Source organism: Engraulis encrasicolus, chromosome 2, assembly GCF_034702125.1.
Source record: "Engraulis encrasicolus isolate BLACKSEA-1 chromosome 2, IST_EnEncr_1.0, whole genome shotgun sequence".
NCBI lineage: Eukaryota > Metazoa > Chordata > Actinopteri > Clupeiformes > Engraulidae > Engraulis > Engraulis encrasicolus.
This window is the reverse complement of record NC_085858.1, coordinates 12,820,805-12,837,332: the sequence shown is the minus strand read 5'-3', so window position 1 is coordinate 12,837,332 and position 16,528 is coordinate 12,820,805. Positions and strand designations below refer to the sequence as shown.

At 44.8% G+C, this 16,528-nt stretch overlaps 1 protein-coding gene across 1 annotated transcript; it reads left to right on the top strand.

The window, feature by feature from the left end:
* The first annotated feature begins 10,630 nt into the window (after positions 1-10,630).
* Positions 10,631-16,325, top strand: LOC134460726 (uncharacterized). The gene is made up of 2 exons (XM_063213237.1): positions 10,631-11,006; positions 11,471-16,325. Exons 1-2 carry the CDS (start codon positions 10,985-10,987, stop codon positions 14,770-14,772), a joined length of 3,324 nt encoding a protein of 1,107 aa, XP_063069307.1. The 5' UTR covers positions 10,631-10,984; the 3' UTR covers positions 14,773-16,325.
* The last annotated feature ends 203 nt before the right edge of the window (positions 16,326-16,528 follow it).

Here is a 16,528-nt window from a genome sequence, read left to right as displayed (position 1 = left end):
TTCAAAACAATTCTGGTCGTTCCATGCATGCTCGTTGCTACGCAAGAGAAAACATTGTCCATTGGAAATGCTCTCAGGTCCCCAGGTAAATGAAGGTGCTTCATGTATTTTTTTTAATTCAATCTATTGATTTGGAGTTAAACACATACTGTAAACGTAGATATTCATACAAATTGGATGCATGCAGGGAAGCCGACGGGGGGGGGGGGGGTTTAAAGGGTTAGAGTTAGTTGCTCTGTGCCCAGGGGCAGGGATAAGGGGGCCCAGAATTGGGTCCTCATGACATTGTCATTGTATGTGTTCTTGGGTGGGGGCCTGGGGCCCTGCCACAACTGTCAGCTGCCCTGCATGCACACACAAGACAGCAGTCAAAAGACAATATTAACTGACTCACCTGACTCAAGAAACATAACCTCATACTTCCACAGCTGCAGAAACTTGAGAAAATACACACCTATGCACTTTTTCTGCTGCCCTGCTCGTCCTGCACTGTCTGTCTCTGGGCTTGCTCCTCTGCTGTTTCCACTGAGGTGTCGGGTGCACAGGTGAAGGTTTCAGGAGTTGATGGGTTCAACAGCCCTCACCTTCACCACCTGTGTGGACCTGCTCGTCTTAGAACCCGCCGCCATCTGGACCACAGCTGGGCATCACAGCAAAACCTGCCGAGCAAGACAAAAGGCTTCTTGGACAGCACACAAGGACAGAGACAAGAGAGAGAGATGGAGAGAGAGAGAGAGAGAGAGAGAGAGAGAGAGAGAGAGAGAGAGAGAGAGAGAGAGAGAGAGAGAGAGAGAGAGAGAGAGAGGCTAAGGGTGTAAGGGTGCGAGTCATACAGTATGAGTGAGTGAATCTTTAAATGACAATGAGTGAAATGGAGGCCATTTCAGTGTGAGGGAATGAGTGAATAAATAAGTGACAGAGTGAATGGACAAGTGATTGAGTGAGTGAATAAATGAACGATTAAGTTATGACGTGCATTAAGGGGCTACTACATACTGTGTGTGGATGTTGAAAAGCAACCAGAGTCAGAGATACGTAGATCAAGAGCTTAAAACACTTGTCCAGCTAAGCACATCAAGGTACAGTAGGCCTACATCAAAGCCTGAGATGTCAACCTAATAGCTTCAAGTTCAACCATCTAATGAGGGAAGCACTGTGTGTGTGTGTGTGTGTGTGTGTGTGTGTGTGTGTGTGTGTGTGTGTGTGTGTGTGTGTGTGTGTGTGTGTGTGTGTGTGTGTGTGTGTGTGTGTGTGTGTGTGTGTGTGTGAGTGTGTGTGTGTGTGTGTGTGCGTGTGTGAGTGTGCACGCAGGCTTGTTCTGAGAGACCAGATCGGATTAAGCACAAGATCCCGACTCCGAGGTGTGTAAGTGTCAAGCATCTCTCTCTCTCTCTCTCTCTCTCTCTCTCTCTCTCTCTCTCTCTCTCTCTCTCTCTCTCACTCTCTCTCTCTCTGCAGCATCACAGACCTTTGATGAGCTTCCAGCGTGGTGAGCTCCATGGTGAGCACCGTGCGGTCTGGGCTTGTAGAGCGTAGTGGGAAGATCGACAGTGACGCAGAGGTCACCGAGTGCCTGGGGGATCCTGTACGCACAGAACACGGTTACAGCGGAAACTAAGGGCAACTAAAAGTCCCTTAAGACACAAGCAATGTGTGTATGGCAAGGGGGGAAGGGAGCTGAGGATGGTGTGTGTGCGTGTGCGTGTGCGTGTGTGTGTGCATGTGTGTGTGTGTGTGTGTGTGTGTGTGTGTGTGCGTGTGCGTGTGCGTGTGCGTGTGTGTGTGCATGTGTGTGCGTATGTACATGTGTGTGTGCTTGTACGTGTATGTGCACGTTGGCAGTGTTGGGGGAGGGGGTTACACAATGTTACACAACTGCCCTCTTTGGGCCTGGAGTTGCCATTGTTATTTTTCCCCTATGCGCTCGGCTCGGCTCGGCTCAGGAGAAGAACAGGAGGAAAGAAGCCAGAGCGAAGACAGCCCCCATCCATCTCCATTCCTCGATCAAGACTAATCGATGGAGAGGATCTACAGCTGAGAGAGCCTGGAAAAAGGGCCCGGCGACATTGTATCAGAGACAGATGGCTTAAGATTATTGGCACTTTTTTCTATGAGACATCAGAGTGTTTGAGGGGGCATTATTGAGCACAGTTGAAGATGATGGGTGAGGGGTGGGGTGTTGAGGTGGACCCCTGTCGTCTGCTCTCTTTTCTCCACTGCTCCGGCACAACCGCCTGCCAGCCAGCCTGCCTGCCTACCTGTCTGTTCTGCTTGTGCAAGGGAGAGCACAATTTGGCCAAAAGTGCCATTAAACCCTTAAGTGTAACAAATGGGGAAGGCTTTTCGGCTGCTTCCCTATACGCTTCACAGGTGCTGTTCCGCACAGCATGTGCTGACTGAATTCGTTTTGATAAGAGCAAGCGGGCCGGCGAGTTAAATTCCGCTGCAGATAGTACACCACCATTCACCCCAAACCGTCCAACCAAACAACCAAACAACCAACCGCCTCCTTCCATCCCTGTCCACTGTTCCCTGCTTAAAATGAGATGGACAGCCTTGTCAGCCAGAAGCACTATGACCTTTGAAAACAATAAAGGAGCCATCAGGAGGGTTGTGCCATCTCCCCAACCGCTGCCTGTGAGTTATGGGCCGAGCGGAGCGGCGGTGACAAGACTGCGCCGTGTCACGAGTCATATGTTTCCCAAAGCAGCGCGGGCAGGGGACAGCACCACCCGATGGCCGGAGGCGGCGCAGTGTCACTCAACTCCCAAATTGGCCCTCGGAGGACCTCCTCCCTCTACTCGGCTGGCTGGCCGGCTGGATAACAGTGTCTGGACGCCGTATAATGACTTCGGCGGCAGACAAGTGACCGACCTGAGCAGCAGGAGCAGTAGAGGGCAGAAAACATAAACAGGGCTTTTCTTACTTTTTCTGTGTTTCTTTCTCATTCTTTCTTTCTTTCTTTCTTTCCTTTTTTTCTTTCTCTCTTTCTCTCTTACTTTACTTCAACCTCTCAGCACAAGAGCTGTGGGGGTTGTGATGAAACAAAAGTCATGAAAAAGCGTCTCATGCTTGTAGCCAGAATGCAGCTCCAGGGGGGATGCGCTGATTCCGCTCTTGCTGCGGAGCGCTGCAAATCGCATCCCTAGTTGCCGATGATGTCACTCCTACAGTATATCGGCTCCCCCATGGTGCCTCCAGGGGACTTATGGGTATAATTGTGAGCCAGCTGTGCCATTCCTGAGGGCAAGGTGAAAGCAGAGAGGAAGGAGGTGATTGGGGGCGGAGGGTGGGCTTATTGGACATGGGCGGTGGAGTGGTGGCGGGGTAGCGACTTGGAGAGAGATGGGGGGGGGTGGGGTGGTGAGCTGTTCTCTGTGGTGAGGGGGCAGGGTTGTGGTGGGCGGATGAGAGTAGACATGATGGGGGATGGATGCTGATGGTGCTGGGATGGCGACTAGGGGGCGGGGGTGTTTTCTGGGTTCTCCTTGGTGAGCTGTAAGTAAAGCTTCTCAACACAGCTGGCTCAAGGAGGCTTCAGGCAGCGATAACACAATGTCAAAAACAAGGACTGACTGACTGACTAACTGACTGGAGAAGGCCAGTCATATATCCTTGATGTCAACATTCAGACTGTCTGCCAATACATGGGATCGACACACTGTAAATACAGTACGTAACGAAAGAAAATAGGCTACACAATGACAAATACAGAGAAAAATATGAAAGAAAAAGATAGTTAAGAAGTTAAAAAGACATGAAACAACTGCATGAAATAAGCAACATTTTTTGTCTAGGTCCGGTCCTGATGTGATTGTTGTTCACCATGATGTTCCCATAAGAAATGTGATGGCTCCTCAGTCCACACACATGAGCCAATCAGATGCCAGGACCGAGCTGACAGTGCAGAGTAGACCCAACCTGACCGCAGACCAAGTCAATGAAAGTCAATGAAATATAGAATAAATGTGAAGCACTTTTGTGCCACGGTAAACACAAACTGCATGACCGCGGCTGTGGCCACCATTGCCGCTACTGTGTAGGCTACTGGGGACATGAGGGGAGCTCAAACTGAATTGATTTGTATGGGCTGCATGTGTCATGGGAGCAGCAGAGATAGTGGAGAGTAGGCATTTCCTGCCTTTTGCGGATAACCAGAGTTGACATTATGCTGTAAAAGTACTCAGAAGCTTTGCAATGTTAATTTGAGTTACGATAGAGTCGATTCAACATCTTCTGAGTACATTTGAGACCAGAGAGTACTCTATAAGTGTTGAATTAACATTGCATTTTTTTTTGCAGTGTATAGTCGGTAAAAACCACCATATTCCATATATTCCAATTTACAATCTTAGAGATGACAGTGAATCGGAAATGCATTAATATTCTCAGCATATAGTAACAATAAAAGAGTCTCTTGAAATGTGATGTAATTAATCCCGGATGACTTCCGAAGAGGGCTCCGCTGTCCCCATTCACATGCCTCTGCACCGCTGCCTGACAGCGAACACACAGTTCAGTAGCTGAGCTCGCACTGTGGCTGCAATCAGCAGCGTGCACATGAAAGGGCTTGCCCTACAGTAGTGCAATGGGCTCTGTATCACTCCAGGCCTTTCCAAGAACAGCACTCAGCTAATAAGCTTGATCTGGCCACTACTGAATAGTACAGAGAGCACGGTGTGTGTGTGTGTGTGTGTGTGTGTGTGTGTGTGTGTGTGTGTGTGTGTGTGTGTGTGTGTGTGTGTGTGTGTGTGTGTGTGTGTGTGTGTGTGTGTGTGTGTGTGTGTGTGTGCGTGCATGCGTGCCTGCGTGTGTCTTTGACTGCCCCCATATGTACTGTATGTATGCATGTGTGCACAGGGGGCTTTTATCGGCCTTGACCTGGTTCCCCGTTGTCAGCCAGGTTCTCTCCTCATGGGATGGCCCATATGCTCATGTGAACAGCTGGCCCTCCCAGAGGGGTTAAACCTTTGGATGTGTGTGTTTGTACTGTATGTCTGCCTGTACATCTCTGATAGATTCAGGGAGAGGGGGGGGGAGACAGAGAAAGAGAGAGAGAGAGAGAGAGAGAGAGAGAGAGAGAGAGAGAGAGAGAGAGAGAGAGAGAGAGAGAGATAGAGAGAGATAGAGAGAGAGCAGCAGAGGAAGATGGAGACAGAGAGAGCGGGTAGAGAGAGGTGGGAGGTAAAGACCCCATCCATCCTCCCTTCAATGCACAGTCATCAGTGTCCTAGTGGAAGGTTCTAGCATTAGATGCAGATATTAGGTGCAGATGCTGAGGTCGGTGAGCTGCCTTCCAACGGGAAGGGTATCCCGATTTTTTTGTCAACTCAAACTCAACCATCCTGCCTTTGCCAATGAGTACTCTGTGAAAAAAGCTCTTCAAAAGCATTTCCACAAGTGGCACGCCAAGAGCTCTGGCAGCAGAAAGTATCTCAGCTTACAATGCACACAGGGACAGAACGAAACGACTGAAGACTGAAATAATTATGAGGAAGACGTTGGAGGAAGACAGCCAGCCAGACAGAAAACAAGGCCCTGGTGCGGCAGTCAAGCAGAAACAACAACACTGCACTGTGGATGGAGATGGAGAGAGAGAGAGAGGGAGAGAGAGAGAGAGAGAGAGAGAGAGAGAGAGAGAGAGAGAGAGAGAGAGAGAGAGAGAGAGAGAGAGAGAGAGAGAGGGCATTTAGTCAAAAATGTTGTCTCGTCCCATCAAAGCCAATGTATGCAATGAGCAGGGAATGAGAGTGGGTGAGTGAAGCAGAGAAGGGGAAAGAAAAAAGAAGAGATAGCAAGGGCTCAACAGGGAAGGAAAAAAATCAAGAAGAGAGCAGACAAAGAAAGAGAAGACGTATGGATGGTTGAGTGCAACCAAGCACGAATCCCTCAGGATCTCAACTCAAGACTCAAGTGGGAAAAGCGTGAGAGAGAACGAGAGAGTGAGATTTTAGCCATCCCAAGTGCGAAGACGCCGTGACAATTGACAATCATGCGAACTGACTTACTATACTGGTGGTTTCGAACTGCTTGACCCGCGCTGACCACATCTCAGAGGACTGGGGGAGGCAACAGATCACTTTTTGCTCTGCAAGTGGGTGGAAGGACCCATTTAGAGCCATTTTGTATAATGCAACGCGTCGCTATGAGGAATTGTGTTTTGCTTCCCTTTGAGAACTCATTATTCGGATTTGCTGTGTCACATTTGCAACAGGGTCGAGCATCGCGCCTCTCCATCCCACTAGCCTTGTCCAGCACATTAATGTGCTCCGATAACTTACTATCCAAACAACAGTTGCACCCCTACTCAGCCTCTCAATGAGCAGAGAAGCACATAGGCCTACATATACAAGAGGAGCAATATATCTGTACGTGCACTTATGTCCTTATAATATAGGCCTACTTGCACATGAAATGTGCATGCGTGCCTTACTTATACGAATATGAGGAAAAGGAATAGGCCACTTAAATACTACCATATCGTGCGGTGCGAAAGAAGTGTATTGTCGCAGAATTGTCTAAGAATTGCCATATGAATCTTTTTGTCAATTTTTTAGGCACCATAGCACAAGCACACACACACATACACACACATACGCATGCAAAGCCTTCATACTGCCATAAGCATGCTCTTAAGTGTACATCTGTGTCTGTGCATCTGTGTCTGTGTGAAAATGGAAAGTGAAGTGGTAGGCCTATTTATTTTAGTGGATTGCCGATAAGGAGTACTCTGGTGCCACCAAGTGGTGCAATGTGAAATCACAAATCTCAGAGTCCTCGCACACTAGATTGCAACTCGTCTCTCTCCACATGGCCACATGTGCTGATTAGACACTGTGACCTCTCTTTTAGTGGTGTTGGAGCTATCAATCCTGTGTATCTGCCCACCTCGGGGTGGGGTGTGTGTGTGTGTGTGTGTGTGTGTGTGTGGGAGGGGGGGGGGTGTTCCATAAAACTTGAACAGAGGTGTCAAAAGTAATTACAACACTTGCACATGGTATTACATAGCTGTTACACCATTTACTCCATTGTAACAAATAGGACAAGTACACAGATCTACTGTTTACTCAGATAAGTTACTTGTGTTGTCTTTCTTTTTTTTAACTTTTACTTTTACTTTTGACACCTCTGAACTTGAAGCTACATCAAAATTACTTTCAAGATTCAAAGATTCAAGATTTAACATTCAAACAGCTTTAGTATCTGATATGTTGCCATATTAGAAAATTGTCTTTTGATTGAAGGTGTGTGTGTGTGTGTGTGTGTGTGTGTGTGTGTGTGTGTGTGTGTGTGTGTGTGTGTGTGTGTGTGTGTGTGTGTGTGTGTGTGTGTGTGTGTGTGTCACATTTATGACACACACACACACACGATCTGAGAAATGAATGTTCTGAGTGAGCATGGGGGTGGAGGAGTTCTAGTAGGCCTATATTGCTTTCCTGGGACCTAATAGTCCTTTTCTTTTATTTTGATATTCTTAAAGACTTTCCCACATGACTTTTTGGGGTACCTAAGTCTCCACCCCTTCCTGTCGCCTCATGGTGCATGGGGAGTCCAAAATAACTACTGGGCTTGAAATGAATGGTCTTATGATGCCAATCCAAACCTTGGAACTCCACCTATGCACCACAAATCCACCATGACTCGCCTCGTTCACTTCCAATCAATTTTTTGCAACTTATTGCCCCATGGTCAGGCAGTAGAGGGGGTGACTTAGGTGCCCCTGTTTTTGGTTCCGGGATTTGCACACCTTTTGTAGAAGCGACCAGACTCACTTTGCATATGCTCAATTAGGCCTGCAACTTTCAGCTTTGATAATCTCTTCTGGGAGAAACAAAAACCAACGGTGAAAAAGGTTGTTTTTATGTTCAATTATTTTCTTATATTGTCTAGAATGCACAAGGTATTGTGACGTTGTATAATTTAAATCAGCAGTTTAGCTTTCAAAAACAATACAGTCATGTCTCATAGTTATGTGCTGAGTTATAGACAGGTCATCAGCTGGGAAAATTAAGCCTTTCGTCCTACCACACTTTTCTCTGTGGATTACTGACCAGAAGCCCTATTGGAAGAAATTAAAACATGGGGCCAAGTCAATTTTTGCTCAGAATTCAATATGGCCGCCATTTTCCAAAATGACTTGTTTTCATGCCATCTCAATGGTGCTCCAAAATTCAATATGTTCTCTGTCATACATTTTTCTCAATACTGTAACACCATAATTAGCAATAAAGACACCCTATTTTCAGTGAAATTCTGTCCTATCTCCTATCTACAGATGTGAGCACAAAAGTTGGCAATATAATGATGTAAATATATATCTTGCCCCTTTGAAATATCCTAAGGATTGTTATCAGAAAATGATTGAATTACACATACACAGTTGACTGCTGAAAAAGGCCATTGACCTGACAAACTTTTCACATTAGATTACTGATCAAAAGTTTTTCAGGACTACATTTTTTTGAATAAAGCAAGGGAGAGTGTGCGTGCGTGTGTGCCCGCGCATATCCCCCGCACATCTTTCCCCTGCTCTACAGTGTCTTTCCCCCACACACTACTCTGCCCCCCCACCCCTCACTCACCCCCCACTATTCTGCCCCCCACGCTCACCCCCCTGACTCATAATCCCCCCACCCGCCAAAAAAATACTCGCCCACCCCCCACCCAATGTGAAAAGTTTGGCAGGTCAACCCCCCCCCCGACTCAACTTACCCCCCCCCCCCACACACACACACACACACACACACACTATCCCCCCATACACTATTCTGCCCCCCACACTCTAATTCAACCCCCACTCTGCCCCCCTACCCCCACTCACCCCCTCCATTATCCCCCTGCTCCTCCACATCATTTGCTCCCCCCCCCAACACACACACACCTGGTCTACTGTGTCTATGTCAGTGTATGTAAAGAAGCACACTGGCCACACGCTCTTGAGAAAAGCGCACTCAGGCACACACACACACACACACACACACACACACACACGCACACACACACACACACACACACACACACACACACACACACACACAAACGCGCACACACACACACACACACACACACACACACACACACACACACACACACACACACACACACACACACACAAACGCACGCGCGCACACACACACACACACACACACACACACACACACACACACACACACACACACACACACACAGTTTGGCAGGACAATATGCCTTTTTTCAGCAGTCCACTGTGTTTGTGAAATTCATTCATTTGACAACATTCCTTTGGATATTTAAAAGTGGCAAGATATATTCATGCCTTTTTCTAGACAACCTTTATACACAATTTACGTAACTGAAAAATAGGTAATCGTTATTAATAATTGTGGCCTTACAGTATAGAGAAAAATGTGCGAAAGTCTGCCATTCTGAAAATCTGAGAACATTTAGAATTTTGGAGGACATAGATGGCCCCAAGTTTTAATCTTTTTCAATAGGCCTTCTGTTCTGTAATCCACTGTGAAAACCCTGACAGGACAATAGGCCTAATTTTCCCAGCCATAGACTCTGTATGTGCATTTCAATCATTATTTTCAGCACTTTCCTTTGGATATTGCAAGGTGGCCAACTTTATTTTCATTTGTTTTAGTTTAATCAACATTTGTAAACATGTATGTAAGGAAATAGGACAGAATAGTGCTGAAAGTAGTTCATCGTTCATGAATATCACCTTATAGTACAATGTAGTAATGCATGAAAACAAGTCATTTTGGAAAATGGCGGCCATATTGAATTCTGATCAAAAATTGACGTGGCCCCATGTTTTAATTTCTTCCAATAGGGCTTCTGGTCAGTAATCCACAGAGAAAAGTGCGGTAGAACGAAAGGCCTAATATTCCCAGCTGATGACCTGTCTATTAGCATGGTTGAACATTTTTTTGACCCTGTGGGGACAGTTGCAACGCTTTGTTGCAACTGTCCCTGCATGTCATGCCCATTGAGGACAATGCATTTTTGCAACTGTACCTCATTACAATAATTAAAATAATATAAGCAGGCCTAGAATATATGAATAAATATAAAATAAAAATGCTATGATGCATAATATAGGCCTACTAGGCCTATAGTAGGCCTAAATATAATAAATAACCTACACATAATATCAATAGATAGGCCTAATATTTTATCAATAGGCCTATCTATCCCCTTTGTGTAAGGGCAGTTGCAATGTAGGCCTATCGCTCCTTCCATTAAACAGAAAATATTTCCAATGTACCAATTCTATATCAATTTCTCCAATGTAGGCTACCAATATTTTAATATCTGAGAGACTGTCCCTACCCTCCCATATAATTTACACAATGAACCACACTCCTTAGCTGACAAAAACTCGTAGACAGCTGTGTCGAAGGGGATTAACTTATCAGGATGGTGTGGACAAATCAGATCACTCACTTATATATAAAAAAAGAGAGATTTGTGTCTAACATTACAAACATTTTCTGTCTTGTAGGCTACTTTAAGATGGAGAGGAAGGGGCAGAGGTTTGTATCACGTGGTTCTGTGACAGCGTAAAATAACAGTCGTTGGTTGGATATTGGATCTGCAGGATATCAACAGGAAGCTTATCTGTTATGTGCTTGAGCAGGACTACTTGCTAACTTTAGAGTGCGCTAAACTGTTTGTGGTCCTTCTAAGAGTCGGAGGATATTTTTTAATTTCGTAGTGTGAGCTACATTTTGCGCTGTTGCCGGTGTGTAGCCGATTGTAGCGTCTCGCTCGCACAATCCACACTCCCCGCAGAGGTGGAGCACATTGGCAGTGGCATGGGGAAGTATATTGGCCTCAAACCAAACAACAGTCGAAAAAGACGCTCCTTAGTCCTTGTGTATATCAGACACCGTCTTCAAGGTTATACTAGTCCCGTTTGCGATGTGCTAGGCCTACAAAGTCCACGGTAAAGGAGAGAGCGATGTAAAGGAAGCCAAGCAGGAAACGCACACTGCAGATGAGCCAGTTATCTGTTCGAGGTATCCGGACATTGGTTTTGTAGTGCTGTTGTAGTGGGCTACAGTGTTTTTCAGTGTCTTCTCGTAGTCATGGTCAATTTGGTTGCAAACAGATTTAGGCTACTGTAAATTAAGTGCTTTTTGCTGGTACAATTCATATGGCATTACAATGCAACAATTGCAACAAGGTAAAGGCTAGCTAGATCTAGTATGGCATGTAACAGTACCCAAATAGGCTACTTAATACACCTCTGGTTACAAAGAATGTCCACGTTCAGTAGCCTATATAAAAGCAGTGCTCATGATGTTCTGGTCAATTTCACATAATTTAAAGACAAAACATCCTCTCCTGTAAAATGAGGACATCTGAGATGGATGAGCGTTCAAGTTGTTAAAATGAATAGGACATCCAAGTGGTGTAAATTCATATGAGATGGCGAAGAAATGGATATGACCAGTAATGTTGTTTCTTTTACTCTTCCCAGTGATCATGGAATCCTCATTTGGTGATCCTGAAAGTAACCCACGGAGTGGGGATGACATGCATGGATATGGGGAGGACAGACATGATGAACACGATCACCATGGTGATGAAGAAAAGATACAGCAGAACGAATATAAGAGGGCGCTGCGACCAAGACTGACCAAAGTATCAGCAGCAGACATTACTGAATCAAAATCCAAGAGTAGAGAGAGAAAGAAGTGCCCAATGTGCGATTCTTTTGTGGTTCATGTGCCTCGTCATCTGAGGCAAACACACAAGTTCAACGGAGCAGAAGTTGCCGCCTTGTACAAGCCAATAAGAAATGGTAAACCCAGACTGCCCAATGGCCCAAAATTCAAAGATTACCATCGTAGAAGAGTTTGTCCTGTGGGAAATTGTGAGCGAATAGTAAAACGGTTATCACAACACCTTCGAAAAATTCATAAAATGGATACAGAGAGCATGGAATACCAGATGTTGTGCATGGCTAGAACTAAAGGAAAAGGCCGGCTCGACAATATGGACAGTGATGTGTCACAAATTATAACATCTGACATTAATGTTAATCAATCAAGTGCTTTGCGAAATGCAGAAAAACCTGAGGTTAAAGAGGATAAATATGAAGAACATGATCGATGGGATGATGATGATGATGGCGATGATGATGATCTGGAGCAGAACGAAGATGAGAAAGCACAGCAACCAAGACTGCTTACAGCTCCAGACATGGCAGCAGCAGACATTAGTACAAGTGCTTTGCAAAATGTAGAACAACCAGAATATGAGGAGGATGAATATGAAGAATATGATGAACAGGGTGATGAGGAAGACATGCAGCAGAATGAAGATGAGAGAGCACAGCAACAAAGACTGGTCAGAGCTCCAGATGTATCAGCAGCAGACATTACTATGCGGAAGTTTGACAAAATGGACAGTGATATGTCACATGTGATAACATCAGACATGACTGACCATGAGACAAGTGCTGCAATACTTGAACATGAAGAGAGGAATATGAGAAATGAAAATGAAGAGCATGATCAGCATAATGCTGATGACAATGATGATGATGATGATGATGACGACGATGATCTAGAGCAGAACAAAGATGAGAAAGCACAACCACCCAGACTTCTCACAGCTCCAGACATGGCAGCAGCAGACATAACTGAATCAAAATGGAGTGGAGATGACTTGCTTGAAACCAAGGAGGAATATGAATATGAATACGAATATCCGGAGGACGAATATGAAGAACATGGTGATGAAGAAAAGATGCAGCAGAACGAAGATAAGAGGGCGCTGCGACCAAGACTGCTTACAACCCCGGAAGTATCGGCAGCAGACATTACTGAATCGAAATCCAAGAGTAGAGAGAGAAAAAAGTGCCCCATGTGCGATGCTTTTGTGGTTCATGTGCCTCGCCACCTGAGGCAAACACACAAGCTCACAAGGAAAGAAATTGCTGCCATATACAGACCAAAACCCAGACTGGCCAGTGGACCAAAATTCAAAGATTACCATCGTATGAGAGTCTGTCCAGTGAAAAATTGTGATAGAACAATTAAACAGTTATCACAACACCTTAAAAAAATTCACAAAATGGATGCAGACAGCACAGAATACAAGATGCTCTTATGCAATGCTAGAACTAAAGGTGAAGGCCAGAACATGTTTCAAGACTTTGAAAAATGGATATGCTGTGCTGAAGGTGGCCCAAAAATGACTAAAAGTGCAAGACAGCATAGTCGCCAAATAGGTGCAATACTAAAAGCTCTGGGTCCAAAACAAAATGTGCAGTGCCTTTTTGACACAAAACGACTACAATCGGTCTTCCTAGACCAACATGTTAAGCAGAAGAAGTTTCTTCCGGGAACAGTACGTTCCTATTTATACAGTCTCCGCCACTGGTATTTTTACCAGTTGAGTCTGGATGGCACAGAGGAAGTCAATGCTAGACATGGTATTGAGGCAGTAGGGAGATGGATCAAATCTTTTCAAAAAGAAAACCCTATGCGAACACTTGACAATATGGACAGTGATATGTCACATGCGATAACATCTGACATGACTGACCGTGAGACGAGTGCTGCTCAAATTGAAGCAGAACCACTTGAATATGAGGAGAATGAAAATGAGGAACATGATCAGCTTGAAGATGATGACGATGACGACGAAGACTATGATGATGATTTGGAGAAAACACAGCCACCATGGTTGCCTACAGCTCCAGATATAATAACAGCAGACATTACAAAATGTAAGAGTAGAGAGAGAAAGGAGTGCCCAATGTGCGATTCTTTTGTGGTGCATGTGCCTCGTCACCTTAGGAAAACACACAAGCTGTCCAGAAAAGAAATTGCAACCATATACAGACCAATAAGAAACGGTAAACCTAGACTGGCCAATGGCCCAAAATTCAAAGATTACCATCGTAGAAGAAGCTGTCCTGTGGAAAATTGTGAGAGGATAGTAAAACGGTTATCACAACACCTTCGAAAAATTCATAAAATGGACGTACATAGCACAGAGTACAAGTTGTTATGCAAGGCTAGAATTAAAGGCAACAGCCGGCTTGACAATATGGACAGTGATCTGTCACATATGATAACATCTGACAATAATGATTATGAGACAAGTGCTGTGCAAAATAAAGAACCTGAATATGAGGAGGATGAATGTGAAAAACATGATCAACAGGGTGATGATGATGATGATGATGATGATGATAATGACGATGATCTGGAGCAGAACGAAGATGAGCAAGCACAGCAACCAAGACTGCTTACAGCTCCAGACATGGCAGCAGCAGACATTACTGAATCAAAATCCAAGAGTAGAGAGCGAAAGAAGTGCCCATTGTGCGATTCTTTTGTGGTCCATGTGCCTCGTCACCTGAGGCAAACACACAAGCTCACCGGAGCAGAAGTTGCCACCATATACAGGCCAATACAAAACAGTAAACCCAGACTAAATAATGGCCCAAAATTCAAAGATCACCATCATAGAAGAGTCTGTCCTGTGGAAAATTGCCAGAGTACAATTAAACAGTTATCACATCACCTTAAAAATGTCCATAAAATGGATGTACACGGCACAGAATACAAGATGTTGTTATGCAATGCTAGAACTAAAAGAACCGGCCAGAATATGTTCGAACAAGATTTCGAGAAATGGCTGAACAGTGCAGATGACTTCGTTAAAATACTAAAAGTGCAAGGCAGCATGGAAACCAATTGGGACCAAAACAGAACAAGGACAGATTCTGATCAGGAGATGGCGAGCTCAGCCCAATCCGTCTGAAGACTGAGGATGGGGAAGAAAGGGCCAGACATGCAGAGGGTGGACAGACATTGTGTGCATCCCAATATGCGACCTTGCCTCCTCCACTTGCCTCCTCCACTTGCTTCTCGTCATGATGACATCACTGACAACAGCATTATATTTCAATATCTTGCAAAAGCTCAATTGTAAAGTCTTTTTCTCATTTGCAATTGGGATGGTGAATGAAAAACAGTCCCTCAAAAGTTGTTGTGGCGAGGCTGACAGTTGGGAAACTTTATCGTTTTCTCCACGGAGGAGGGGCCAGGAGGCGGGACGAGGAGACAAGCACAAGTGGAGGAGGCAAGGTCACATATTGGGATGCACCCATTCACTCTGGCTCTCAAGCAATTGTTGGATCAATACATACACATAGGAAAGTCGACAAGGGGGAACAAAGGGGACCGTTGTCCCGGTCACAATTACAGAGGGGGCCCAGAATTGGGACCCAGTTACATTGTAGTGTATTGATAGGGGGGCCCTTTCAGATGATTTTGTCCAGGGCCCAGTCAAAGCTGTCAGCGGCCCTGCATACACATACTTTACGTTCAAGGATCTCCACTTCATTTTGGAGAAACTGACTCTTAAATTTTTTTTTTTAATTAAAGAGGTTTAAGGACTGTTTTTTTTTTTTTTTTTTTTTTTTTTAAAGACCTCTTTTTTATTTTTTGGTTCATTTCATAATCGCCATGGTGAATGTTGTTCAAGATATCACACCTGTTTGTTGTCAATAAATGGTCCAACTGTTCAACTAATTTTACAGGTTTTTATAGTAGTTATTGACTTTTGTGAGTTACCCAAGTCACACCTCTCCCATGAGTCTACGTGTAGGTACGTTTGTAATCTAATATCTAACTGGACAGAGGTGGACGGTCAGGTCAGCCTGTCAGTGCTCATACACGGCACACCACATAGGATTAAATTGCTCTGCATCACTGTAGTCCCAGAAGGAAGCCTCTTCTAAAGATGATGCACAAGACAACCCGTAAACAGTTGGTTAAGACAAACGGACTGAGGGCATGGATTATTGGGACCATGTCCTGTGGTCTGAGACTAAGATTAACACATTTGGTTGAGATGGTTTTAAGAATGTGTGACAGGCCTCGTACAAAGCTTCATACGGAACCCTCGAATGTACTAAGACTGACTTTACGACTATGTGTGGGGAAACCTGTTTATTGATATAACTGAATATTTTGGTGCATATATATCTTTTCAGATTTCCACACGCAAATAATCAGTAAAAAAAAAGCATGCAAATCTTACTAAATGAGTCCTCAGGTGAAAAGTACAAAAACAAGTGTGTTGACTGTTCCTTACAGTCAAGATAGTGGAGGGAGTGTTGTGATTTTTGGCAGCATGAGTGCTGCCGACATGGCGTTCAGTTCACTAAAAGAAACATGAATGTCAACATGTACTGTGAATCATGAAAAGTACACAGTTGGCTGGAAGCTCAAGCAGTCTTCAGTGTGTTCATTGGAGTTTGTTGGGTGCTCTTTGATATTGGGGATCAGTTCATGTAGAGTAGTGGTGTAGTCGGGATTTTTAAAGTGGGGGGTACGTGATTTGTGACGTTATCAATTAATTAGACAACTTATCATGTCAACCCCCTTTTTGTATTGTAGATTTTTTTTTTTGAAGTCTCACCTCAGGAGAAGTGGGTGGACTGCGTACCCCCGCGTACCGCGCCCACTACACCCCTGATAGAGAGAAGAGTTCATCCAGGCACTCCAAAACA

Coding starts and splice junctions, on each gene's coding strand:
- LOC134460726 (XM_063213237.1), top strand. CDS start 10,985: ATGAGCCAGTTATCTGTTCGAG. Junction 11,007..11,470: donor GAGCCAGTTATCTGTTCGAG/GTATCCGGACAT, acceptor TACTCTTCCCAG/TGATCATGGAATCCTCATTT.